The 27,874-nt window shown below is 53.2% G+C and overlaps 1 protein-coding gene and 1 long non-coding RNA gene across 2 annotated transcripts in view; one reads left to right on the top strand and one right to left on the bottom strand.

Annotated features, from left to right (window-relative positions):
* The window catches only part of LMOD1 (leiomodin 1), a 41,656-nt gene extending 16,894 nt beyond the window's left edge, over positions 1-24,762 (top strand). Inside the window, exons 2-3 of the mRNA XM_043568741.1 lie at positions 21,255-22,721; positions 23,990-24,762. Coding sequence (XP_043424676.1) covers positions 21,255-22,721; positions 23,990-24,016 — 1,494 coding nt within the window. The 3' untranslated portion in view covers positions 24,017-24,762. The remainder of the gene's footprint in view (positions 1-21,254; positions 22,722-23,989) is intronic.
* LOC122476261 lies at positions 66-26,828 on the bottom strand. The gene is made up of 2 exons (XR_006295430.1): positions 26,693-26,828; positions 66-575 (listed from the first exon to the last, which is right to left on the bottom strand). It is a non-coding gene; the product is annotated as an uncharacterized LOC122476261 (long non-coding RNA).
* Between the last annotated feature and the right edge of the window lie 1,046 nt (positions 26,829-27,874).

The raw sequence follows: 27,874 nt of genomic DNA, 5'->3' as shown, positions 1-27,874 counted from the left end.
GGAATTGTTACCACTTAAAAAAAGAGAATCACAGCTCCAGCCCGGAAAGATTCCAGATGTAGGGAGGATGTCAAACAGGGGAGTTTAATTAGTCCATCCTTCAGCTTCCAGAGGGCCTTGCCCCAAAGCCAGTCAGAGGTACCATAGACAAAACATAATACCTGGTTATGAGGCAAGCTTTTTCTTTCTCAAGAGAAGTAGAGCATCTTAAAACCAGTAGCCTGGAGGTAGGAACTCGGTTGCTTCCATCTACGCAGTCTCACTCAATCCCCCCATCAGCCTCCCTAAAGCACCGACTTGACAGATGAAGAAACAGAGACTTAAAGAGGTTACCCCCAGCTGGTGACCGAGGAAGGTCTTGGACTTTCTTCTGAGACTTCAGGTTACCACAAACTGTAACTTAGGAGGGGAAAAAAATCTGTCTCTCAGGCCTTTCTTTTGGACCTCCACTTGAATGGGAGATGCGTTTGCTCATTCAGCATTGATGAAACATCCCGTGCACACATTTCCAGGATAGGTGCTGCTCAGTCCTGGTGGCCATCGTGGCGGCAGCTCTCTTGTCACCGGGCTGCATCCTGCAAACACTCTGTGATCACAGGTGGGCATGGCCTCCCTGCCCTCAGAGAGACCCCAGGGAATGGCTGTCAGGAAGCACCCCTGGCTATTCTGGGGTGGTTCCTTCTTCCATCCTGCAGGACCCTTGTGCTCTGGCTCCCTTCACCCTTCTCCCTAATGCAGACCCCAGAGACCCGCTCACCTGGCTTCTCTCTTCTCTTCAACATCGCCACCCCCTTTCTCCCTCAGGTTCTTCTCCCCAAGCCTGGTTGTGAAAGACACTGTGGTCTTTCCAGCTTACCTCTTCCTAAAGACACCAGAGCTAGTCACACAAACCCTTTATTACTTAGGGTTTTTGTCATTGTTGCTCATCATGCAGGGAAATAAAGAGAGGAAAACACAACTGGCCCAAATGGAAGTGGCCATCATTCTAGATTAGAACTGTCCAATATAGTACCCCTGGCTACATGTGGCTATCGAGCATTTGAAATATGGCCAGTCTGAATTGGGATGTGCTGTAAGTGTGAAATGCACATCAGATTCTAGAGTTAGCTGTAAAGAAAAAATGTAAAATCTTATTAATCATTTTATAATGATTTTACATTGATTATATATGGAAATAATATTTTGTATGTTTTCAAAACATTATGTTAATTTCACTTGTTTCTTTTTTACTTTAGGACATTTAAAACTTTAAGTTTTTATTTATTTATTTTGAGAAAGAGAGGGAGGGAGAGAGACAGAGCACAAGCAGGGGAGGGGCAGAGAGAGAGAGAGGGAAAATCCCAAATCCCAAGTAGGCTCTGCCCTGCCAGTGCAAAGCCAGACATGGGGCTCAATCCTGAGCCAAAATCAAGAGTTTGATGCTTAACCAACTGAGCCTCCCAGGTGCCCCTACTTTAGAACATTTAAAATTACATATATAGCTCACATTATATTTCCACTGGGTAGTGCTTGTCTACAATATAGTATTTCCAACCATGGTCTCTGGCGTATAGGTTTTGGGGTTTTTAGTTTGTTTTTCTTTTTTACCTTCAGTTCTATATTTAATCGTTATCCTTTAGAAAGTAAAGCAAGAGAAGATAAGCACAGTGTGCAAAATAAGATTTTGTTTAGTATGACCCTTCAGTCATTGTGTAATTAAGACTAAAATCTCTCATTATCTTAAAATTGTTTTTATTAAGATAAAATTCACATGCCACAAAACTCACCTTTTTATTTAAAAAATTTTTTTTAATGTTTATTTTTGAGAGAGAGAGAAAGAGAGAGAGAGTGGGGAAGAGGCAGAGAGAGAGGGAGACACAGAATCTGAAGCAGGCTCCAGGCTGCGAGCTGTCAGCACAGAGGCCGATGCGGGGCTCAAACCTACGAACCGTGAGATCACGACCTGAGCCGAAGTTGGGCGCTTAACGAATGAGCCACCCAGGTGCCCCTAAAATTCTTCCTTTTAAAGTGTGCAATTCAGGGGCTCCTGGCTGGCTCAGTGGTGGAGCATGTGACTCTTGATCTCAGGGTTGTGAGTTCAAGCCCCACGTTGGGTGTAGAGATTACTTAAAATGAAATCTTAAAATAATAGTAATAATATTAATAATAAAATGTGTGATTCATTAGTTTTTTAGTATATTCACAAAGTTGCACAATCAACACCGCTACCTAGTTCCAAAACATTTTAATCACCCTCAAAAGAAACCCCATTCCCTTTAGCAATCACTCCCCAGTTCCTCTCCCCCTGCCCCAGACCCTGCAACCACTGATCTACTTTCTGGCTCCATGGTTTGCCTATTCTGGACATTTAATAGCAACGAAATCCTATAATATGTAGGATTATAACATGTAGGATATAATATGTAGGTCTGACTTCTTTCACTCATGATATCTTTCAAGGCTCATCCATGTTGTAGCGTTCTTGTTTATGGCTGAATACCGTTCCTTTGTATGGACCACAGTTTGGTTAACCACTCAGCAGTTGATGGATGTTTGGGTTGTGGCTCAGGGTACAGTTCTGGTTCCATCTCTTACCATCATTTCCTCAGCCCCTCTCCAGTTACAAAGAACTTCCTAACCATCGCTGGATGTCTCGTGCTCCATTAAATCATATGTTTTGCTTGTTTTGGTCCGTCTGCTAAGAAGGTCCCTCCCTTGTCTCCTATGCCCAGCTGACCTCCTCCGAAGCTTTACTCCCACCTCCTCTAGGTTCTCACCTCCCATTGTGTATTCATGGGTCCGGTACTTTGTAGAAGCCACTTGACATCCTTGACATCCTTACTTGCTGCCTCTCTTCCCCCAACATCTTGACTTCCCTTTCTTTCCCCAGTGGAATGACCAGCCCCACCTCCCAATTCTCCTGGAGCTTAAGGATTCAGCTTAGTGCTCAGGCTATTCCCTAACTCTGACTGATTCCCCAATGTGCTTTGTCTCTCAGTCAACAAAGGGAACGCCCCCTCTGTGGCCTTGGCACATCAAGAACCTGTGCCTCCTCAGGCCTTGGCTGTTGGAAGGAAGCTGCATTGGGAGTTGTGATGACCCTGCAGCATGAAAGGAAGAACTTTCCAGAACAACTAACCTGGAAAAGGGTAGCTCAAAGTGTATCATTTTACTAGGGTAAGAATCCCCAGGAAAAGTCAGCAGTGGGTGGAACCAACAGTTCCCTCTTCTTTCCTGTCCCCTCCAGAGACTTCAGGATACTCTAGGGAAGGCCCCTCATAGTAGTTTAGTGGCCAGGATGGACAGAAGGTTGGATGTGAGCGGTGGCTCCCTAGAGGTTTCTGGCAGGATGCCAGAGAGGTGTATCCTCTACTCTGCCCTGTCCAGTGGGCATAAAGATCTAGAACGCATACCTCCCATATTTGCAAATTATCTGAACCTGAGAGAGACAGTGAGCTTTTAAGCAGCAGAACCAAGATCACCCAGAAAGTTCTAGTCAGGCCAGAATGATGGGCTCGGTCTAACAAATGAACTCTTTTAGCCTGGAGAGGGGCGGCCTTGCTGTGTATGACCCCAGGGATATCACCGGAACCAGAAGGGCTTTCTGAGTCAGCTTTAAAAAAGAAGGCTTGGCTTTTTCAGGAAGAACTGAGCTCCCTGTTCCAGGAAGTATTCAAGTACAACCTCTCTGGGGACACCGTAGGTAGGGTTGAAATACTTTTTCTTTTCATCCGGCAATTATTTTTTAAGTACAAAGCACTCGGCCAGCCCAGGTGCTGGGGACAGAAAGAAAGGACTGGTCCTGGCCCTCAAGTTGCTCACCATCTAGTCCAGTGACAGGTGAGTAAACTGTGCAGAGATAGCCAGTGGGGGGTGGGGGGGTGTAGGTTTGCCAGCATAGACGGGGAGCTCCTCACCCAGGGCCTGGATGAGGGCCGGTGAGAGGGCCCTCATGCTGAGTGTTAATGGGGCATGAAGATGAATTACTATTCTTAATTTTTTAGGTAAGAGAATGTATTGTAGCTATTAAAAAACTTTTCGGTCTTTTAAAGACACACACAGGAGTGCTTCGGTGGCTCAGTTGTTTGAGCGTCCGACTTCGGCTCAGGTCATGACCTTGCAGTCCGTGGGTTCAAGCCCCGCGTCAGGCTCCATGCTGACAGCTCAGAGCCTGGAGCCTGCTTCAAATTCTGTGTCTCCCTCTCCCCAACTCATGCTCTGTCTCTCTCTCTCAAAAATAAATATTTTTTAAAAATTAAAAAACATTTAAAGGGACACATGGAAACATTTATGAACGAAACAATATACCTGGGATTTGCTTCAGAATCATCTGAGGATGGGAGAAACGTGGGCGGGCGGGCATAGAGATAAAGCAAGATTAGCCAGATGTCGGTAACTGTGGAAGGTGGGCAATGGGTACCCTGAGGCCCATTATGCTGTTCTGTCTAGTTTACATACCATTGAACTTCCCCATAATAAGAAGTTAAAAATAAGATGGCGGAGAAGGCAAGGAGGAGGCAGAGAAGAAGAACGAAAAGGGCGAGGCAGGCGAAGGGGGGCAGCGGCCGTTCTGGGGGCAGGAAGCACGGACATGAGCACAGAGAGACCAGAGCGGCGCACTTCACTATGACCCTGGTGCAGGCGCAGAGGAGGAGGGAGGCAGGGGCAGGCACGGGCCAGATCATGAAGGGCCTTGCGTGCCAAGTTAAGAAGTCTGGACTTCCTCCTGAAAGCCTGGGAGCCACCGATCGGGTTTCTGTTTTAGAGAGATCTCTCTGACTACAGCGTGCAGATGTCTTGACGAGAGAAGGAAGATACGAGGCAGGGAGACTAGAGAGGATGGTGGCCAGGCACAGCAGTGGAGGAGGGGTGGGGAGAGGCTCGCCTGAGATTTACTGGGAAGGTGGGATGAAGGGAGCAGGAAGAATCAAGGCCGGAGTCACAGCGTCTGGGGAGTTGGGGCTGCCTTTCCCGAGCACGGTGAAAGCAGGAAGGCAGGGATCCGCTCTACCCCTGACATCCTCCGCTTCTGTTTCTCTACGAGGCCCAGGACTGGCTACAGAATTCTCAGGACCTGGTGTAAAATTAAAACATGGAGCTCCTTGTTCAATAACGACTAAGACTGGGGCGCCTGGGTGACTCGGTCGGTTAAGCGGCTGATTCCTGATTTTGGCTCAGGCCACGATCTCACGGTTCGTGAGTTCGAGCACCATGTCCGGCTCTGTGCTGACAGCATGGAGCCTGCTTGGGATCCTCTCTCTCCCTCTCTCTGCCCTTCCCTACACTCTCTCTCTCTCTCAAAATAAACAAAATAAACGTTAAAATTTTTTTAAAAATAATAATAATCACTAAGACTTTCAGGACGGTGACAGTAGAGCATTAAACCAGGCCCATGGCCCTTTTGAGCACCGGGCCCCGTGCAGCTGCAGAGGCCACATGCTCATGAAACCAGTCCTGATGAGGCCACTGTATGTAGCCTCCTCTGTTTAGAACAGGCCAGAGGGTGGCTGTGTGAGAGCCAGGCCTCCTGCTCTTGGCCCCAGGCGGCAAGAGGACAGCATGTTCCTCCTGCTACCCCCTGGGACCTAAGTGGGACCCAGCGCTCTGGGACAAACAGCTTACATTTAAGCAGCTCTTTACAATGTTTTCCAGCCTCGCTTGGGTTTTTGTCTGTGCTGGGATGAAGTGAAGAAGCAGAGAGCAGGCATTTCAGAGCGCGGAGCGCTAAAGGGACTTGTTTGTTTCCACAAAGAGATTTCCCAGCTTCTCCAAAAATGGGGTTTGCTACAAGCTTCCCAGTATGAGTCACCAGACCAGTTGGCAAAACACTTAGGTCTGCAGAGAGCACTGGAGCTGATCCTTCATCACAGAGAAGATCCACAACAAGACTCTTCAGCCCCTGGAGATGCGTTCTTTATGTCTTCCAAACAGACACCCAAACGGTGCTGCCTGGGAAGGTCTGGCCAGCACAAGCCATAAAGCGACGTCCTCACCTTGAACCCTGCTCCCCACCCGCCTTCCCATTTTTCCCCCTGGCAGTAAAATGCCCACACCTTTGGCGGGAGGAGTAAGGGTCTTGGGGAAAAGTAGACACTTTCCACCCTCCCTTGCTTGCTGGTGCCTCTTGGTGGCTCTTCTTGGGCTCCTTGGAGGGGAGCAAGAACCACAGAGCCACTCCTCACTGTCCCAACTTCTCCTCTTTTTTTTTTTTTTTAATTTTTTAGTGTTTATTCTTGAGAGAGAGAGAGAGAGAGAGAGAGAGACAGAGTGCAAGCGGGAGAGGGGCACACAGAGAAGGAGACCCAGAATCCAAAGCAGGCTCCAGGCTCTGAGCTGCCAGCACAGAGCCCAACGTGGGGCTGGAACTCATGAACCATGAGTTCATGACCTGAGCCGAAGTCGGACGCGTAACTGACTGAGCCAGCCAGGTGCCCCCCATCTTCTCCTCTTTAATATCCAGAAAACTTCACCCTTAAAGACTTAGAGCAGACAAGAATCACCATAGTCTCGGCAGAATTCGGTGAAACATTCAGTGCAAAAGCCCAACCACCCAAGTTTGCACATCCCTATTTTTTCCAGAATATTCCTTCCTTCCCATTCGCTTATAAAGGCAATGCAGAAACTGCAGTGGATGGCATTTGCTCCCCATGCGAAGCCTTGGTCTTGAGCTGGACTGCATCAGAAGATGTCATTTCCTGGGTTCACAAACACAGTATCCTTTTCTTAGCCACCACTCCACCCCAGTGGAGATCGTCCTGGGAGGTAAAAATGAACTGTGGAGTTTATGTTTACACTGGAGTTGGAGGCGGTGCCTGAGACTCTTCTGGCCCTTCTGCTTGGCACTAATATTTATCACCGGGCTGACTTCGAAACCATTGGAACAGAACCAGGCAAGGGTCAGGCTCCATGGCAGGTCCTGGCACAGCCTTGCTGGGCTGCATGGTGGGGTATCACCCCCCACCTTTCTGTCCCCTCCCGTCTCTTCCATCCCTTCTCCCTGCTGCTGGCCTGAGGGGTCATGGTTTTTCTTTTTTTGCTATGAAACAGAATTATTTAAAGACAATTATTTGTTTTTTTATAAAACAACTTTTCATTTTTCTGATCATAAAAGTAATCCAGATATTAGATATCTGGGTTTTATTTATTATTTTGAGAGAAAGAGAGCATGAGTGGGGAGGGCAGAGAGAGAAGGAGAGAGAGAATCCCAAGTAGGCCCCGCACTGCCAGAGCAGAGCCCAATGCGGAGCTCGAACTCACGTACCGTGAGATCATGACCTGAGCCGAAATCAAGAGTTGGTCACTTAACCAACTGAGCCACCCAAGCGCCCCTAGATATCTGTTTCAAAAGCAGATTACTATTCACTTCAGACTCCAAAATATAATCCAGTTGAATTAAAGATCTAAGCTAAAACATCTTTAGGTTAAGGATTAGGGTAAGAATTTACCAGAAAAATGAGGGAGGACGAGCCTTCCAAGTGGCGAGAACATCACTCCAAAGGCTCCCTAAAAGAACCGAGAGAATTGAGCAGGGCTGAGCGGCAGCGTAGGACGCAACGCTGAGAGAGGGCAGTCAGCAGCCAGGTGGGAACGGACCGTGGGAGTCTAGACTTTATCCCAGGGGTGCTGGAGAACCATGGAAGGTTTCAGGCAAAGAAGTGAATCGACAGATCTGTGCTTCAGCAGAGTCGCTGTGGTTGCGGTATAAAGACTATCCTAGAGGAGGTCAGCAAGGCCAGGGTGAAGGTTGCTGCAGTAGCCCCAGTGACAGGTGACAGCCGCCTGGATGAAAGTAGCATCAGTGAGGATGAGAGGAGGGACTGATGGGAGTGGTGGTGAGGAGGTTGCATCATCTGTGTGTAGGAGATAAGGGGATAGATAAAACCATCTTTTATAAAATCGGTTGATTTCACAGCCTCTCCCCAAATCCCTTGGGATGGCGTGAGTGCAGAGGGGTCCACATCGCCTCTCCCCACATACTCCTCCCATCCTCTTGCCTTCAGGACTTCTGACTTGAGCCACCAGGTGTTTGGAAGAGCCATTCACCAAGACAGGGAGTGGAGCAGGAAAGGGCCTGGCGGTGGGAAGCCAGGGGGGTCTCAGTTTTTAAGATACGTGGGGACAGACATGCCAGGAGGTATAACAGACAGCTGGATACGAGGGTCTGAACCTCTGCAGTGGTGCCCAGCCCAGGAATACAGCTTCAAGAGACATCAGAACACAGAACACAACTCATGCCATCAGAACAAATGAGGTCACCCAGGGAGAGGGCCTAAAAGTGAAAACAAAGGAGGCTCAAAATCAGACCTTGAAAACACCCACATTTAAGAGGCATGCAATTCCCAAGCAATTAAACAAGGTAAAGAATACAAATGTCAACCTGATTTAGCAATAAGGGGGTCAGTAATGATCTGGATGAAACTAATTTCTACGGAATCTCGGGGCCGAGGTGAGCGTGTGTTGGATCCAGGAACGAGTAGGGACTTTACAAGAACATTTTGGGGAAGTTTGGGTATAAAAGGCTATTGGTACGGGGCAGCACCCAGTGGGACCGGGGGGTCGAGGCACAGATCTGACTGACCGGGGATGTGAAGGCCACGGGAGAGAGCGTGGGAGCCAGAGTCCCCGGCACGGTGAGCCTGGAACAGGAGGACAGGTGCTTCGTCCTTCCCAGGGCTGGGGAAAGGATGGCAGTGAGTTGGTAGGAGAGAGAGGGTGGGAGGTTGGAGAATTCCCACAGGCTGGTTTCTGTTGATTCCTGGGAAGTGAGTAGGGGAGATGATCTGCTGAGAATGGGGCGGAGTGGGATGAGAAACGGAGGACAAGGAATCTGAGAGCTTCGAACAGGTGCCGGTGGGAGAACCAGGAGAGAGCTGTAAATCTGGGAAACCAGATCATGACAGCTAACTTCTACTGCCAGCTTCCAGTGCCTTCGGCTCTGCTGCAAAGGCCTCGCACGGAACACTTCACTGAAGGCTCCGAACCCTGTGAAGGGTTACGATCCCCACATTGGCATAGGGGCAAACACTAGAACCTGGCATTCTAACCCTAGTGCTAGGGCTCGGCATTGATGTCACCCAGGAGGCAAGGCTGCGGGGCGTGGAGGGCAGTAGCCTGGCCCAGCAACCTGTGGGGGGCATGCGGCACAATCATGGAGCGGTGAGGTTCAGGGAGGGGGCTCTGACCAGTGGGCACGGCCCCGGCGGAGGATATTTGCAAGAATGTGGTTAACACGTCGGATAGGATCAGAGGCGAAGCAATCAGGTGGGTGGTACAGAGAAGTCAGAATTTGGATCACGTTCCAGCGACGCCACTTCCGGGTGGAGACCCAAAAGAACGGAAAGTCAGGACCGGAACAGATGTTCACACGCCCACGTTCATAGCAGCATTATGAACAATAGCGAAAAAGGTGGAATGGAATCTTAGCCTTAAAAAGGAAAAAAAAACCCTGCATTTAAACTTTTTGTGGTGTCCCCACTTCGCAGGCAACATTTAGCAGCTGTCAAGTCTCACACCGCCTCAGCAGCAAGAGGGTCAGCGGTGGCCTGGCTAAATAACAACTGAGTTGTTCAGGGGACTCTAGCCTTGTCCTGAAAGATCATGTTTCCAGTAGTGGCCCAGAGAGGTCACTCAGGGAACTAGCTAATGGATGACAGCTCTGAGAGCTAGCTTCTTAGAAACCTCTGGTTTGGTAAAACAAACTTGACCTCTCCTCAGCTGTTCCATCCTTTGGGATAAAGTGGTGAAGATATTGAATAGAATGGCTGTCACTGCCTCCACTCCCACCCCCAGCCTCCCACCTCTGGCCCCATGGGGCTGGGCTTCTCCTTGTTTACTGCATTCCTTTAAGGAATGTCACTGGTGGGCAGGCTCTGGGAGCTGGCCTGGCTTGTCTAGCTGCCTCTCAGCTCCTACCTCCTTCCCCTCCGGCTCTGGACATCCTCAAGGCTGCAGGCCAAGGCAGGCAGCCACAGACCCAGCAGGCCTTCTGGGTGTGGACCCTGGGATGTGTACCATACACAGGGGTGCACCCTACGGTCAAACCTGGTTTGGGGCTGGCGATCTGGACCCAGCGCCAGGAGGGAAGGGATGGGGAGCCAGGAGAGCCACCAGCAGAGGCCGCAACTGTGCAGAGGGCACCTGTAGCTGTCTCAGGCCTGGCTTCCTCGGGAGAGGGTGTGAGTAGTCTAGAAATGCTCTACAGCTGGCCCTACTGAATGGCAGAGCCCTGGAGTGTCTTTCCAGAAGTGAGGTGGAATCACACGCATTCATTCTCCCAGTAACCCTGGCCCCTTGTCTGACCCCGACTCGGCCTGCCCTGGGCTATGGAACATGTGCCCTGCCCAAGGCGCCCCCGCGGGAACTGGGCTGAAGGGCTGGGGATATGTAACACACCTGGACCAGGCCGAGAAGGCTGACATCCAGGGCTCGCCAACCTGTGGCCAGACCGGACGCTGAGCCCACTGGCATTTCAGCCTTGGAATTTGTCTCTGCCAGTGGTGAGTGGAGGGAGTGCACCCTTTTCACCTCCAACACCAACGTCAAACAATGTTGGTGCTTATTTGAGCACTTATTTGTGCTCAGCTCCTTATTCTACAAGCTTTCTTGATCTTCGTTATTCCAAACTAATATTTGGCTGCATCTGGTGGCCATCATTCACTCACTCAGTCATTCATTCACTCATTCATTCATTCATTCATTCAATAGTTATCGAGCAAGCACCTACAATGTGCCTGGCACTCTCTGCCGGGGATCCAGTGAATGATAAGGCATCCTTCCTGGCCATGGGCCCATAAGGGGAGATGGACAAAGGGACAGAGTGATAGGGGCCAAGACTGGGAGTTGTGGGGGAGGGGCCCAGGGCAGGGGCCGGGGGATCCGGGGCGACTTCCTAAAGCAGGCCACGCCCAATGCTTCGTTGGTACTGGGCGATGGGTAGAGAGAGGTTAACCCGCTGAACACGGGGTGCAGAAGTGCCTGTAAAGGAACAGAGTTGTAGGATGGGGCTTGGGAACGAGGGCAGAGGAGGTGAGGCTGCAGAGGAAAGCCTCATGCTCAACACGCAGGGCTCCTTCCCTGCTTCCCAAACTCCTCCTCCTCCTTCGGGGGCAGCTCCTGTGTCTCCCCACCTATGGAACCTTCCTCAGTGCAACTTTCTGGCTCTGTGCTCTGTGAGGGCTTTCTCAGACCTAGTGTTCACCTCTGTCAGAAAACCCACATGGATCTTTCTCCTGTTCAGCCAGGCCTCCTCCGTGTCCCCCACAGGCCCGGCTCCTTCCCCAGGCTTCTGGTGGTCTCCACCTTCCACACACCCCTTGGGTTCCCTCTTCCAGGCCTGACTGGAGACAGCCATGGTTTCCCCACCTTGGCACCTTGATGTTTATTCTCTTGAGGCTACCTTCCCCTTAACCCTGCAAGAGCCATGGGCCCTTCCCTCCCAGATGGCCCCTCCTCCCAGTCTGAACACGAAATCCAAGGGGACGCCAGGTGCCTCTCCCGGCTCTGCGGAGACTCATGGCCATCCATTTCTGTCTCCCCGGAGCCGAGCCCAGCATCTGGCAGAGCTGTCACCCCTCAAGCGTATGACCGAGTGATCAGACGCCCAGGTGGCAAGCGTCGGGTCCGTGTTGTGTGCTTTGCCAAGAGTGCCTGGCGGAACCCGGCATTCCTTCCTTAGGGTCTGATGGTGGGGAGTGAGCGTAGCATAGTAGACAAGAGCACGATCTTTAGAACCCAAGAGATCTGAGCTTGAAATCCAGTCCTCGCCCTTACTACTGATGTGACTTGTTTAAGAATGACACCATCTGCAGGATGCCAAAAATGTTTCCACCGACCCCCAGATGCCATGACTGCCCCTGAGCACATTGTCCAGAATTCTGACTTTTCTGTGGCTTATTTCTAAGATGCCATCATAATGTGATGGTCGTTAAGACCATGATACAAGCTTATAGGGAACAGTGGGAAAAGAAGACCGTGAGACACAAGCGAAGGTCACCCTGGCCCCTACCAGCCAGCAGCACGAGGTCCCCCACCCCTGCCAGCCCTCTTCCAAGCTTCCTCCCAGGGAGGTTGGAACCTCTCCATGCTGGGCCCTCCTCTGGTGGCAGCGCAGAGGAGTGAATGAGATGGGTGGCTTGCGTGAGGCACTTAGCACGGCATCTCCCACCTTGCAAACACTAAAACATTCTTCTTTCAGGGTTGGGTGGCCAGGGGGTGGAGAGCCTATCTCTGTACCAGGCATTTAAGTCAAAGACTGGCTTGGCATGCGGCCCACTCACGCAAGACAGTGTAATAAAGAGGTAAACAGTTCGGACTCCAGAATCTGAGTCCTTGCTTCCTCACGTAATAGCTGCATGATCTGGGCTTCCGTTTCTTCTTCTGTGACACAGGGATGATGGCAGTAACCACCCTGCAGAGCCAGCACGGGGCTGCAGGAGTTGCTAACTCCACGCGAAGCACAGCCAACGGCACCTCGATGAACCCTCATTGATTTGGCAATTGTTTTGCTGGAGAGGAAACGTAGTAGAAAGCTGTTGTGGACTGAGGACTTGGGGAAGAAGATTGAACTTGGCTTCTCCAGTGGGCTGGCAGCCAGGGCTGGGGAACGTGCCCTTTAGAAATATGGGGCTCAAAACCATGAAAGGAGCTCCTCCAGCGTTCCCATGTAGTTCCTTCACTGGGTAAAGGGTCAGCCTGAGTTGGCCTTGCCCTTCCCTAGAAAGATTGGTGCCATTCCCAGACCTTAGGCCCAACGAACTACGAACATCCCACCACGGGGCTGGAGCCTGCCCACCACCCCAAGAGTTGATTCACATGCTCACAGCAGGCTGGTCCTGGAGAGCACAGGGAAGCCAGAGAGACCAAACAGAGGGGACAGGGCAGCAAGGGGCGTCTGGGATGCTTGCAGGGACACAGCTTTTCTTAGCTCTGTGACTGCATGAGCCTTGGCTTCTCTGCTCAGAGCTTACCAGGTGCACACATTCCCCCAGGGGGTGCCCTAGATGACCCCTCTGGAGCCCTGGTCGGTTTGGAGGCTTTCTTTGGCCCACGTTCTCTTGGGGGACAAGGGGACACAAGCCTCCAACATTGCTTGTCATATTTATTAGGTGTGGATAGGCTCTCACACTGTCAACCCGCAGGACTTCCGGCTGGGAGCAGAAGGCTGGGACAGCTGCTGGTCCCTGGTTTCAAGGGGCCCTACCAGGGCTACCTGGGGTGGGGGTGGGGGTCTCTCCAGGCCTGACACCTGCCCATTTCTGAGGTTACCATGCAAATTATTTGGGGCTGGTGTACTTTGTCGGCATGCCCAACAAGCATTTACAGAGGCACCTGCGATGTGCAGGCCCCCGTGCCAGGCCTCCTCATCCTCCCTCCCACCTTGCTCACGGGCTGGGGGCTCCAGGTACGCAGTCCTCACAGTCTCAGGAGGTACGGTGAGGAGGCACTTTTGCAGTCCGCACACCAGATGATACAGCCCCCACCCCAAAATTAGGAATCTCATTTTGATCCCCTGTTTCTTAGGGGATCAACTATACGCCAGTCACGGACAGGAGCTGAGTGTACCCATGGGTCTCTGTGTGTAAGCCCTTGAATGCCCCATAAAGTATGCTCCCAGAAATGTGAACCCAAGGGGGCGAGGTTAAAGCCCTTTTCCGCCCCCATTCCCCATTGCCTTCCTCCTTCTTGAGCCCATCCTTTGTGATCTCGGTTTCCCCATAAGTCCCTCCATAGCTACAAGGGATGAGAAGGGGGCTGCTCAGGACCCTGCAAGGGCCCGTGGAGACAACATTTCCCCACACCGGGGGGGGGGGGGGGGCGGGCTGTGAAACAGGGGAAGCCGACCCAGGATGATCTGAAAATGGGCAGGGCTGGGATAACCAAAAAGGGGGGGTTTCTGGGAGATACCAAGGCCTCGTCCCTGAGCCAAGGAGTCAAGGAACTTCAGTGTGGGAAATGGTTGAGAGACGGGCTGCCAGGCCTTTTCGGGAGGCCGCAGTGATTCTCTGGCCGGCATGAAGGGACGCTGTCAGATGAAACAGTAACTCTCAGGCAGCGGGGCCACCGCCTCAGCACCGTCTGCCACGTACCTTGATGTCAACTCGTCCCCCTGCCTGCCATGCCCCCAAAGCTGTGAGGGCGGGCCTGCCTTATGCAGCACTATGTCCCCAGGATGGGGTTGATATACACCTCCCGATGAATGAAGCCACAGTGGATGAATGAGTAGGGTCACAGGAGGATTTGGAGGGGGGAGGGTGCTGGCCCTAGAGAGCAGGCATCTCTTTGTACCCCCAGGCCTGCACAGACCCCACCATTCATAGAACCCTAGCGCTGTTGGGGGGGTGGGTGATACCTGCTCCCGTCGCACTCCACCCCTGCCTCTGTCACCATGGGACTGGGGGGAGAGGGTGACGGAGAATTCCCAAAGCAACCTGGTCCCTTCCCGGCTTCTAGCTCCCCAGGCAGCCTTCCAGGGTTTGGGACGTGGTCGTGTCATTGTTCACGGGGAAATACAAACTGCAGTTGCATCGACCGCGGGGCGAGCGCTGGATTTCACACTTCCAAATAATACTGCGATACTAAGCCAGGGGGTGGGGGCCTCAGGTGGGAGCGGGGCAAACCCTCCTGCCTGCCCCTGGCCTCAGCACTTTTCTGAAGGGAGGGCTCAGCTTCGTGGCAGCTTATCTCCTGTTCAAGCCCTTCTTGGTGTCAGGACTTTGGTGTAAGTCTCCTTACAACCACTTGCAACCTAACGACGAGGTCCAGGTTGGTCGGTTCCATTCTGCATATGAGACGACAGGTTCAGAGGAGGTGTGCAGCCTGCCCAAGATCACACAGCTAGTCGAGGGCAGAACTGGAGAACTGGGATTGGCACGAGGGCCAGCTGCCTGCAGAGCCAATGAATCCCCATGCCACCAGAGGGAGGACATTTCCAGAACAATCCCCGTTTTCCTGACAGCTCTGGAGGGAACCTATAGCTTTCTAGGGACAGTATCAGGTGTTTCAACATCTGAAGCTCTACTGTATAATGTATAGAATTGTCAAATCACTTTGTGTATATCTGAAACTAATGTAACATCGTATGTCAACTACACTTCAATTACAAAAAAAAAAAAAAAAAAGATCAGTGGCACCTGGCTATCTTAATCCATAGAGCATGCAACTCTTGACCTTGGAGTCACATGTTCAAGTCCCATGTTGGGCACAGAGCCTACTTAAAAAAAAGAAAAAAAAAATCTTAAGCTCCGTGTAACAAGCTGGGCTAAGTCTCAGTGGAGGACTCCTGCCCCACAGACCACCAAAGGAAGTTGGCCTTGCTGGCCCTCCCCACGAACGCCAGTTCTGGGAATCTACTTTCCCCAAAAGGCAGTTGGTCCTCCTGAAACTTCTTTTTGTTTTTTAATGTTTATTTTTGAGAGAGAGAGAGAGAGAGAGAGAGAGAGAGAGAGAGAGAGACAGTGTGTGAACAGGGGAGGAGCAGAGAGATAGAGAGACACAGAATCAGAAGCAGACTCCAGGCTCCGAGCTGTCAGCACAGAGCCCAAAGCAGGGCTCGAACTCACAAACTGCAAGATCATGACCTGAGCTGAAGTCGGATGCTTAACTGACTGAGCCACCCGGGTGCCCCGGTCCTCCTGAAACTTCTGATCAGGAGAATCTAGAATTATTCTTCTTGGTGGAAAAAAGAGTTGGCATTCCATGTAGAATGAGGCATGAGGTTGTAGGGAGTGAATTTCCTTGGTCCTCACAAGCCCCGGGCCCTGCTAGCAGCCCTGACCATCACACCAGCTGTGTAAGGGTGCTGTTCCCCTGGGGGACCTTGGGCACGCCTTCCAGCCTCTGGCTGGCTCCTCCCTGCCCTCCCTTGCAGACAGAAGACCCTGGCAGCTGTGGTGTCTGACATCGGGTCTCCAGGTGGCTGGAGAGAGTAGGGCCAGGGCTCCAGCCTTCTGCTGGGCCAGCTTCCATGGGAGAAGCAGGGGAACATGATCGTGGGCTCTGAGACATGCTGGGGGCTGGCGGAGAGCATTGGTGCAGGACCAGGAAGGAGACGTGGTGAGGGGTTGGAGCACTGGGAGGACTGGGGGATGCCACAGAGTCCCCTGATGTTTTCCTACTAAATATAACCTGATCCACAAGAAACAAGAAGCAGGCCAGAGCCAAGCTAAAAATGCTGGCTTCTAATGAGCTTGGACCCTGAGGCTGTCTGTGCCTTCAGGACTTCAGCTAAGGCTTGGGAGACAGTCCACTGAAAGCAGAGTTGCAGAGCCTGGAGTCCCTGCCCCTAGCCTGGAGCTTGAGCTGGTGCATGTGGAGGTCTCTAGACAGAAAGTCTAATGCTGTCTGTCTCACCAGGCAGCCCTGGGGGAACCTAGCAAAAGACCGGTCTTGAACCATCTGAGTTGACATCACCTCGGACTTGCTTTGGGGATGGAACAAATGTACCCGAATCCATGACAGTGGATCCCACGTGAAGGGCACAGTCATTGCCAGTCACCCCTGCCCTCCTTGGCTCCGCCCCCTCCTAGGCAAGTGGCTGGAGTGAGCTTGACAGACCCACATCCTCCATGTCCTGTTACAAAAATTTTCCCCAGGTTCCATCTCATCTTGGTGCTGTCCTCTGGGGAGGTCTGCAGACTCTTTGCCTTGCATAGGCCTCTGGAGGGATTACTCTGCAGGTGACGGGTCATAGGAAGGAGAGGACCTTGGTGGTGGTCTACGTGAGGTATTAGGCAACTGTGGCCTGAGGGCTGAGGGCAGCACATCCAGGGGGTTTGGCCTTCCCTCAGCAAGTTCTCATTTTCTAGGAACTTCTGGAGAGACAATTCTTCTCCTCTCCCTCTTGGGCAATGAAAAGTGGTAAAATGTTCTCTTCTCTGTTCAATCAGACAAGACTTCTAGAAGTAGTATCCAAAGGCCCACGGTAAGGGAAAAGATGCTGTGTTCTGCCATCTGAACCTATCAAAGGCATTTGGCTTCTTGGATCCTAACCCAAGTGACAGAGCAACGCCATGAGGCCATAGGTCTGGAGCAGATGGGGGAAAGGACCTGCTTCTTCCCTCTGAGCCTGATTACTAGGTCCCTGCATCATTTCACAGGTTGTTAGAGGTTTTCAGAGGTCATCTCCTCCATTCCTCTGCCTCCGTGATGGATTCCCAAACCACCCCTGTGGGCTTCCCCTAACCCTAAAGCTTTTCCCAAAGGGAAGAACAACTTTTGCTGCTTAGGTCTCTCATCTAGAAGCCTGTGGACCTTTGCTTTATAGAAGTTCTTTGTTATAGCTAACCTAAACCACTCTTGCTACAAGGGATGAATAGTGGAGTGAGGCCTAGAGACAGGAGGACAAGCAAAAATAACCTCCAGAGGTCACCAGGATGTGCCACCAGTTCTCGAAGCAAAAGAAGTTGGCTTTGGGGCGCCTGGGTGGCGCAGTCGGTTAGGCGTCCGACTTCAGCCAGGTCACGATCTCGCGGTCCGTGAGTTCGAGCCCCGCGTCGGGCTCTGGGCTGATGGCTCAGAGCCTGGAGCCTGTTTCAGATTCTGTGTCTCCCTCTCTCTCTGCCCCTCCCCCGTTCATGCTCTGTCTCTCTCTGTCCCAAAAATAAATAAAAAACATTGAAAAAAAAATTAAAAAAAAAAAAGAAGTTGGCTTGGACTCCCTTTCAGATAAGCAAGAAGGAGGCAGCTCTGTTTTGTGCTGAGGAGTTCGCTCAACAGAAATCCCAGCCCTGGGAGGACGCTGGGCTCCTTCTCCTTTTAAGGCAACGTCTGAGCTCTCAGGGCTACGAGCAGCAACAAGCCCCAGCCCCACTCATTCCTGGCTATTTGGAGGAAACCCATGATTAATCAGCTCCCCTCCCCCGCCCTGCCTGGCTTTCGTTAGGTTCTTTTTAAAGGGCTGGAACACCTCCTCAAGAACAGACACTCGGCAGCTCCAAGCCAACCGGGGCCCCAGTGTAGGGAGAGTACCCTAGGAGAGAGTGGGGAGCAGTCCTGGATGAAGACCAAGGGGAGAGGTCAAGGGCTGGGGTGTCAGGGCAGGGAGAGGGTTAAAATGTTGGGAAAGGAGTCCTGATGGGAAAGCAGGGGAAGGTTCCGAATGGGAGCCCTGGTCTGAGTGTGGGACGGGTTTGATCGGGAGAGCAGACAGCTGTGGAGCAGGTTCTGGGGGCAGCAGGGGCGGCCGGGCACCCGGAGCGCTGCCGGGCAGGTGGAGGGAAATGCCTTTGCCCCTAATGGACAAGGTCAGAAAAGGTTACACTGACTTGGCCGCTGCTGGTGACAGTCAGATCTGGAACCCAGTTTTTCCTGAACTTGCTGGTTAAGTTACCATCCCTCTTCTCTGGCTCCCCAGTTTCCCTCTAAGTGAGGCCTGTGATCGGTGTGGGAACTATGCAGAGGGCAGCTGGGCAGCGCACTGTGGGTACTGAGAAATCCCGAAGGGTGCGCATTTTGGAAGGGGAGGGCAGGATTCGCCGCCTTGGGGGCCTGACCTCTGGAGCCTGGGCTGGACTCTGCTGGAGAGGCTGTGGCACCCAGCTCTCACCTCCACGCTCAGGATGTAATTTGTGACGAAACCACTCTGAGCTGGGATGGGCTGGAATTTCCTAGCTGAGCTGTGGGCAGATGTTAGGAGTGTCCTAAAGGGGCTGATCCACTAGATTTCCTCATTTACATCCTATTTGCATACTCCGAGAGCTTCCTCCTCCTTTGAAGTCAAGGTACTTTAAAGTCACCATCACTTCTGCTCCCCGCCCTGAAAGGGTAACCCAGGGTAATCCGAAGGGTCAGATCCAGTTCAGTGGGGGCCAGAGGAACTGTGAGAGAGCCCTCTGCGGACCCTGCTCCACCATGAAAGCACCAGTGAGTCCCCCAGTGCTGCTGCCCCCTAGGGCAGGAGGAGGGAAGGGGCACATTCCTCAGCCCTGCCTCACCAGGCCTCGTGCCCCTTGGCTGCCTGTTGTGATTCTAGCAGAGGAGCCAAGGACTTTTGCTGCTAAATAAACCCCGGGGCTGGTCCCCGCTGGCATGTGTTTGTGGTGCAGGTACAAACTGTTTCCATAGGACCAACCAGTTCTCCATTCCGTCCTGTCAGGGCAGGGTGGGGGGTGGGAGGGAGGGAGGGCTGGGTGGGAGGGAGGGAGGGAGGGAGGACCAGTGCCATCCAGGGTTGCTTTTCCTTCCTCCTCCTCCTCTTCCAACATGCCAATCAGGCACTCTTGAAAAACAGAAAACCTTTCTAATAATCAGGCCATAGTCTCTTCTTAAAAAAAACCTTTGGGGAGGTGGTGGGCACCTGGGTGGCTCAGTCGGTTGTCCATTAAGCGGCCAACTCTTGATTTCAGCTCAGGTCTTAATTTCAGTTTGTGGGATCGAGCCCCACGTTGGGTTTGTGTGCTGACAGCCTGCTGGGATTCTCTCTCCTTCTCTCCCTGCCCAACAACCCCCCCCCCCTCCGCCGCCATAAATAAATAAGCTTAAACAAACAAACAAAAACCTTTAGGGAAGGACATTCCTTGAGGTCCCAGTCGCTCTGGGGTCTCTATCACAGTTGGGCAGGTAAATCTAATATCTAATCTTAGGCAATCCTGATGCTCCTTTGGCTCTTCTGATGGGGGTAGGAAGCAAGTATTTCAAAATAAGGCTCACACTTCATGGAACTTCGTGGAGGAAGAAACAGGGCCTCATGGAAGTACAGGGTGGTCCACGTTGCATGTAAACTTCAAGCCTTTAGCACATCTCAGCTGACTCCCTTCCAAGGCCTCCCTGAACAACTTCTCAGTGTCTGTGTGGTCAAAGTGGAGTCACAGAATCCTAGATCCTGAATCTGGCAGAGTCCTCCTGAGGTCAGCTCACTCAGTGGACTCTAGGGCTCCTCCCAGAGAGGTGCTGACCCTTAGCAAAGTTTCTACTAAAAAATGAGAACAATATTGTGGGCTTTTCAAAAAGCTACACATATTTGATGTAAAGGTGTGTCCTTTATTCTATTATATCTACCTTACTTCTTTTTTTTTTTTTTTTTTTTTTACTGTTTATTTATTTTGAAAGACAGAGAGAGAGAGAATGACCCGGGGAGGGGTAGAGAGAGAGGGAGAGAGAGAATCCCAAGCAGGCTCCGAGCTGCAAGCACAGAGACTGATGCGGGGCTCGATCTCACAAACTGTGAGATCATGACCTGAGCCAAAATCAGGTCAGCCACTCAAGTGACTGAGCCACCCAGGCGCCCCTACCTTACTTCTTTACTGTGAGCTCCTTCCTATTTCAATGAGATGATAATAGTAGATACAATTTATAGATATCCTGTTTTGAGAGAGAGAGAGAGCAGAGAAGAGGGGCAAAGGGAGAGAGAGAGAGAATCCCAAGCAGGCTCCACACTCGGCACAGAGCCCAACACAGGGCTCAATCCCATGACCCTGGGATCATGACCTGAGATGAAATCAAGAGTCAGATGCTCAACTGACGGAGCCACCTAGCCCCCCCCCCCCCATAAATATCTTTAATTGGTAAAATAAAATGTTAGCAGCCCTATGTTGGTCCCTCTAACTTTTTTTTGTTCCTTTAGAAAGGTATTAGCTGTAAAATCCCAGTGTCTGAAGACCACTGACCTACTACCCTTTGGAAGCAGGGCGAGCACTAGGGTGAGGTGTGCAAGGCACTTGCCTAGAACACAGTGCAAGGGGCACCAAAAAGCTCGGTCATCAAGATAACTGATATTTTTAAAAATCAAATTTAATGCCAAAGACACCTATGACAACCAAAAATGCACAGCTTTAAATAAAGACAGGACCAGTATTAGGGATTTTTCCTTTTACCTTGGGTTCCAACATGGCTCAGCAAGGCATTCCTTCTTTCTTTTTTTTTTTTTTTTTTGTTCAATTTTTTTTGAGAGACAGAGTGTGTGCGCGCACAAGTTGTGGAGGGGCGGGGGGAGGGAGAGAATCTTAAGCAGGCTCAACACCCAGGCAAAGCCCAACGCGGGGCTCTATCTCACCTCACCTCACCTCACCACCATGAGATCATGACCTTGAGATCATGACCTGACCCGAAATCAAGAGTCGGTCGTTTAACCGACTGAGCCACCCAGGCACCCCTGGAAGCATTCCTTCTAAATCACCCGTGACAGCTTGAATCACCGTGACAGCTTATGGTGTTCTCAGTGGACACAGTCCTTTGGAGGCTCCAGGGCAGTTATATAAATGCTCCCCGTGCTTGTCTCCAAACTCATTCCTCTCCCTCTGTAGCCAGCTCTTCATGTTTATTTTTCTTTTCTGAATTTTTAGGAAAACAAGCAAGTGGAGCCCAAGACAGATGCCAAGAATGGAGAGGAAAGGGGCAGAGATGCCAGCAAAAAAACCCTGGGCCCCAGACAGGACTCAGACCTGGGGAAGGAGCCAAAGAGGGGTGGTTTATTAAAGAAAAGCTTCTCAAGAGACAAAGACGAAGCCGATGGCAAAAGTGGAGAGAAGCCCAAGGAGGAGAAGCTTATCAGGGGTATTGACAAGGGTCGGGTCAGGGCTGCGGTGGACAGAAAGGAGGCAGGGAAGGAGGGGAGGGGAGAGGAGAGGCCAGCAGCCCCAAGGAGGGAAGAAGAGAAGAAAGGCAGTGACAGGAGCACGGGGCCAAGCAGAGACAAAGACAAGAAGAAAGAGGAGAAGGAGATGAGTAAGAGAGAGGATGACGGGAAGGGAAAAGGGGAGAGGAGGACCGTGGACGCCAGGAAGGAGGATGAGAAGGTGAAAAGAGGAAGCGGGAACACGGATGCAAAAAGGGAGAATGAAAAAGTGAAAAAAGAGGAGTCCGCAAATAAAAAGGAGCCCAAAGAAGAGAACAAGACCCAAGCCCTGGAGAAACAGGCCCCTGCTAGCCCCACCAAGCCCTCGGAAGGGCCTGCCAAGGCGGAGGAGGAAGCGGCCCCCAGCATATTTGATGAGCCTCTGGAGAGAGTGAAGAACAATGACCCAGAGATGACCGAGGTGAACGTCAACAACTCAGACTGTATCACGAATGAGATCTTGGTCCGGTTCACCGAGGCTCTGGAGTTCAACACTGTGGTCAAGGTGTTCGCCCTGGCCAACACGCGCGCCGATGACCACGTGGCCTTCGCCATCGCCATCATGCTCAAGGCCAACAAGACCATCACCAGTCTGAACCTGGACTCTAACCACATCACGGGCAAAGGCATCCTGGCCATCTTCCGGGCCCTCCTCCAGAACAACACGCTGACCGAGCTCCGCTTCCACAACCAGAGGCACATCTGCGGCGGCAAGACAGAGATGGAGATCGCCAAGCTGCTCAAGGAGAACACCACCCTGCTCAAGCTGGGCTACCATTTCGAGCTGGCTGGGCCCCGCATGACGGTCACCAACCTGCTCAGCCGCAACATGGACAAACAGCGACAAAAGCGGCTCCAGGAGCAACGGCAGGCGCAGGAGGCCAGCGGGGAGAAGAAGGATCTGCTGGAGGTGCCCAAGTCAGGGGCGCTGGCCAAGGGCTCCCCCAAACCCTCCCCCCAGCCATCTCCAAAGGCATCGCCCAAGAACTCGCCCAAGAAAGGGGGCGCTCCAGCCGCTCCACCTCCGCCTCCACCTCCCTTGGCCCCACCCCTCATCATGGAGAACCTGAAGAACTCCTTGTCACCAGCTACCCAGAGGAAGATGGGAGACAAAGTCCTCCCCGCCCAGGAGAAGAACTCCCGCGACCAGCTACTGGCTGCTATTCGCTCCAGCAACCTCAAGCAGCTCAAGAAGTTAAGTAGTTGTGGGCAGGGGCCAGCAGGGCTGGAAGAGAGGGGGCCAGCAGGGCTGGAAGGGGGGGTGGGCAGCAGGGTTGGAGGAGAGGGGGCAGGGGATGGGGCAGCAGGGTTGGAGGAGAGAGGGAAGCCGGCAGGGCTGGAGGAGAGGGGGCGGGTGGGGGGGCAGCAGGGCTGGAGGAAAGGGGGCAGGGCAGTAGGGCTGGAGGAGAGGGGACGGGGGGAGGGGGCAGCGGGGCTGGAGGAGAGGGTGAACCGGTAAGGGGGGGCTGTGGGAGGAGCCATGTATACAGACTGCTTGTCCGTAGGGCGCTTCTGGCCATGCCATCCATCCCCCTGCCTCTGGGCAGGCCACACCTGATCCCCACAGGGGGAGAGGACTCTCTCCTTCCTCTAAGGAGCTTCCTTGAGCCTCTCACTCCGTGCCTCAACTTCTCCACCCTGCAGCTAAACCAGTTTCTCCCAGAAATAGAGAAAGAGCCTCTACATCGTAGTTCTATCTCTGGCCCGACCATGTCTTCTCTCCCCCATTCCTAAAGCAAAAACCACCTTCCTTTTACTAATTCCCTCTCAGGACCAGCCTGGTCCTACAGATCTGTTTATCCCAAAGGTCTTTGGGAGATTCAGCCCTCAGGGGGATCTCCTGGTGACTAATCAGTGCCACAGACACATGAGCCATCCCTAGAGACCCCTCTTCTCAAACTTCTCCCTCCTCCTCCCTTTGGTGACAGAGTCCATGGTCACCTGCCCGTCTCACTGGATGGTGGTGGCAGCTAACCCTACCCCCACAACATCATTTGGGGCTAGGCACCATGACATAAAAGACAAGCTCAGGCGTAATTCTCGTGGTCATTTGATGACATCCAGCTTTTTTTTTTTTTTTAATTTTTTTTTCAACGTTTTTTATTTATTTTTGGGACAGAGAGAGACAGCATGAACGGGGGAGGGGCAGAGAGAGAGGGAGACACAGAATCGGAAACAGGCTCCTGGCTCCGAGCCATCAGCCCAGAGCCTGATGCGGGGCTCGAACTCACGGACCGCGAGATCGTGACCTGGCTGAAGTCGGACGCTTAACCGACTGCGCCACCCAGGCGCCCCGATGACATCCAGCTTTTAAAGAAAAGGCAAAATGCTTCCTCTGTGTCAATACCTCATTTGCTCATTTCACAAACATACATTGAGGTGTACGAACAGGAGGCGTGTTGAATTGCAGAGACCCCTTTGCTGAACTCCTTTCTCTAAACTGTCTCTGTTTTGCCCTAACAGGTGGAGGTGCCCAAACTGCTTCAGTAGGACCAGACTGCCGGGGGGCACTGTCTGCCAATGCCATGACTGCCCAGGCCTTGCCTCCCAGGCCCGCACAGACCCCGCCCACCCCGCCCTGGTTGACCTGCTGTGGATGTCCCCACTCTGCCGTGGGAGAGCAAGAGGCCTGGCCACGTTCAAGGAAGGATGCCTGATCTCTTCTCACTTTCCTTTTCTTGTCTCTGAGGCTCTCCAAAAATTTCTTTTATACCTGGAACTGAGGTTTCTGGACAAGAAGAGTCCTTTTAGCGTGTCATTGAGAAGATGGCATGCCCGGGGCCCAAGTAGCTGTCAAGTTGCAAAAGGCCTGTGATTCAGGAAAGATGTCCCACCAGGACCACGTAACCAGCCCAGCCCCACTGCCCTCCAGGGCCAGGATTCAGGCCTCTGAGGAGCCCTTGGGGCAAAGCTGCTGGGCCTGTGGCCCTCTGTGTGGGGCAATGGCAGAAGATTGAGAGGGCATGAGGGCCCAAGGGGAGAAGGAGGAGGGGCTAAGGACACCCTGAAACCCCTCCTGGGCTAATCAGAGGACATGGCAGGGACAGCTGGCCTGGATGGAAAGTGCCTGGTGGGGAGTGGGCTCCAGCTGGGAGGAGAGGGACAGACGGCAGCTGGTCCTGAAGGTTTGATGCCAAAGCAGACGTTTCCCTCACACCCACCTGCTGTTGTATAAATAGCTGTGTATCTGTTTTTCCATAAGATTTTGATAATATATACAAGCCTTTAGTTGTGAATGACTGTGCCCCACCTCTGTACCGTACTGAGGGTGCTGATGCTCACTCTGGCCCCGTGGAGGACTCTAGACACTCAGGTGCCCTGCCATGCCATCTTGGGTCGACCACATAACAAGTTCATAGCTGCAGAAAGTCCAGTGCAAGGGAAAACCTTGGCCCTGAGTAGAGGGCTCCCCACTGACCTGGCGGACCAGGCCAAGGAAACTAGACCGTAGCCAGGGTCCGCTCCTGACCATTCTTGCTGCCTGGAGTCATTAGCCAGAGCCGCTTTTGGGGGTGAGGGGGCAGAGTGGAGCACAGGGCCCTGGGATGGCTATATTAGGCATGTTCAGGGGATGCTCATTCCATGACTCTTCCTAACTGTGGGCTTGGGGCCAGCTCCCCACAGCAGTCACAAGCCCAGGAAGGCAGCCATCCCTGAGCAGAGAAGTGAATGACCATTTGGGGAGCAGCACCCCTACCAGTGTGCCCAGTCACCACCCCCCTGCTCTAGCTGCAGGCTCTCTCCTGACCTAACGGTGCCCCCATGCCCTCCATCAGGTGTGCATCAAAAGCATCCTTCTGATTTGAGTGGCTTAACCGTACCAGCACCCCTTGGCACCGTGGGACTGCCACCTTGGGTCTAGGTCACTGGTAGTTTTTGTCTCCAGGTTTTGCCTCAAGAGCAGGGAGCACAGCAGGTTCACCATCTTCGGGGGGAAGGAAGGGGTGTCCCTGCTAGGAAGGAGGCAGGCAAGTCCTGGGAGCAAAAAGCTTGGAAACCAGGTTTCTCTGTGGCCCTTTCCCTCCACCCACTCGCCTGTCTGCCCCAACAACCAAAACAAGGGCTGGGCCCAGGAGAGGGGAGACAGAACCCTGCTTGATGCCTCCTGGCCCACAAAGGGTGTTACCTGGAGCTAAGTGCAGCCAGGGCTTCCATTTACCCTGTGTCTGTGGTTGCTAGGCTTTAGCAAGATGCTTCAGGTGCTCTTTCAATTCTGTGAGGTGGATGCCAATATTATCTCCATTTTGCAGATAAGTTCAGCCCAGAGAGGTTAACTTACGGGTCCTTGATCACACAGCTAATAAAAACAGAGCTTAGGTCGAGTTCCCGCTCCTAGAGCTACATCTGATAACAGGTCCCCCTCATCCCCTTACTGAAATGAGACTGGTCGTGGTGCCTCAGGAAAGCACTGAAAGCCTAACCAAACCGGAACGACGGATCTCCAAGTCTTAAGGTTCCAACAGAAATTGTCACCTTAGGAAGCCCTTTCTACCAAGCAAGATTTAGCCAGACTAAGCGCGCGCGCGCGCGCGCGCACACACACACACACACACACACACACACACACACTTTCTGTCCACACACAACAAGGGATTAGCGCCGCTCTCTGCCCTCTTCCTCTCTTCCGGAGGGGTGGGTAGAGCCGGGGCTGGTGAGGTCATTCGTCCTCTGCTGCCTTAGAACCTAACGCGGGAGCGCAGCGCCACCTGCCGGCAGGAAGCGTCCCGGTTCTCCCGCGGCGCCAGGGGCGCGCCGGAGCTGCGCTGGAGGGCAGGGAAGGTGGGTAGGCTGGACGCAGCGCCAGGTCAGTGGCCTGGGTCGCGCCTTCCGGCCTCCCGGGAGGGACGGGGGGAGCGCCTGGCGGCGAGCGGCCATGTGTGCTCATGGGTGGACTGAATGTGAGAAACCGGCCTGTCTGGGGGCCGCGTTTCTGCCGAGTCGCGCACCCATCGCCGCCCACTTGCCCCATTCGCCTCCGCTGGCGCCCGTCTGCTAGGATTTCCCTTCATGAAACCCAGGATGCAAGAGCCGGACAGGATCTATCCTCGTCCCTCGCCCGCCTTTTACAGGGAAGATAATGAGAGTCAAAGGCAGCAAATGACTTGAACAAGTTGACACATCCGTATTCAAACCCACGTCTCTCGTCGCCGGGTTCGTCCTACCCACCTGAGCCGAGGGGCTTCCCTCCGCCATTTCCTCCGCGCCGCCTCACCCTACCGGCCCCATCGGTTTCCGGAGCCACATCCCGTGTCTCCCGCCAGGCAACGGAGGGCGTCTCCGCAGCGGGCTCTCCGCCCCCTGGGCCCGCCCACACCCATTGTCGCACCTTCTTCCCACCTTCCGGCCCCGCCCCCGCAGGCCTCGGACCCGGGCCCTGGCGCCGGCCCCTGGCCGTGGGCGGGATGGCGGGGGCTGGGGCAGCTGAGATACCCCACTCTCTGTCGCAGGAGCTCCACAGGCGTGTGAGCGAGGGGCTCCAGTCCCAGGCGCTGTGAGTTGGGCGCATGGCCACTCATGCAGCCTTCTTGAAGAAGCATTAGATTTGGACACGGGTCACCCACCTAGTGGGGCTTCTGGATCACCATGCTCGCCAAGCCTGGAGTGTCATGTGTTGCCTACCCCACCGGGCCCACCTGCAGCTCCCCACTCCTCCACGGCCTGGCCTCAAGGCCTGAGGCCCAGCTAGGGCTTGCGCCATCTGTGGTGAGGGGGGCAGGCTGCTGGCCTGGAGTCCAGGCCTGGTGAGTCCCCCCCTCCCCCCCCCCCACGCCCCCACACACATCCAGCCCCCGTCCTCGTCCCCGCCCTGTGCATCCTCCTCTTCCTTTATCACACCTACCCTTCCTCACTCCTTGCCTGAGGTGTCCGTTTTCCAGCTGCCCCCATTCTATACCTCTCCCCCCCAGCAGTGCTCCCCTTTCTTGCTAACCTTTCCTTCCTCAGGCCCCCATTGTATTCCCATTCCCCTCTGCCCTAGCTCTCTCCCTGCATCTGAACCGCTGCCTTCCCCCTTTGAGCGCAGCCACCCCTCTCCCCTGCCTGAACAGGTGGCCAAGAGGTGCCCTTGCTTGTGTGTAGAGCACTCCTCCATCTGTGCCTCCCAGACCTCCCCCCTTAGGGTCCTCAGTGTGCCCTCACAGCCCAGCAGGACCCCATTTACACCGTTGGAGACCCCAATCATGGAGGGTCACTGCTCCTCCTGCCCTGTATCTTGCTCCCCTTGTAGGGTGCCTGCCTGGTTTCCAGGGGTGCTGGCTGCTGAACAAGGTGATAGGAGGGACAGCTACAGCTCTGTGCTCCTGCTGGCCCCATGTCCCTGGGAATGAGCAGATGAGATGGGGTCATACA

The sequence above is a fragment of the Prionailurus bengalensis genome, chromosome E4 (assembly GCF_016509475.1).
Source record: "Prionailurus bengalensis isolate Pbe53 chromosome E4, Fcat_Pben_1.1_paternal_pri, whole genome shotgun sequence".
Taxonomy (NCBI): Eukaryota; Metazoa; Chordata; class Mammalia; order Carnivora; family Felidae; genus Prionailurus; species Prionailurus bengalensis.
The sequence above is the reverse complement of the archived record's forward strand: the minus strand, read 5'-3'. Positions and strand labels throughout refer to the sequence as shown.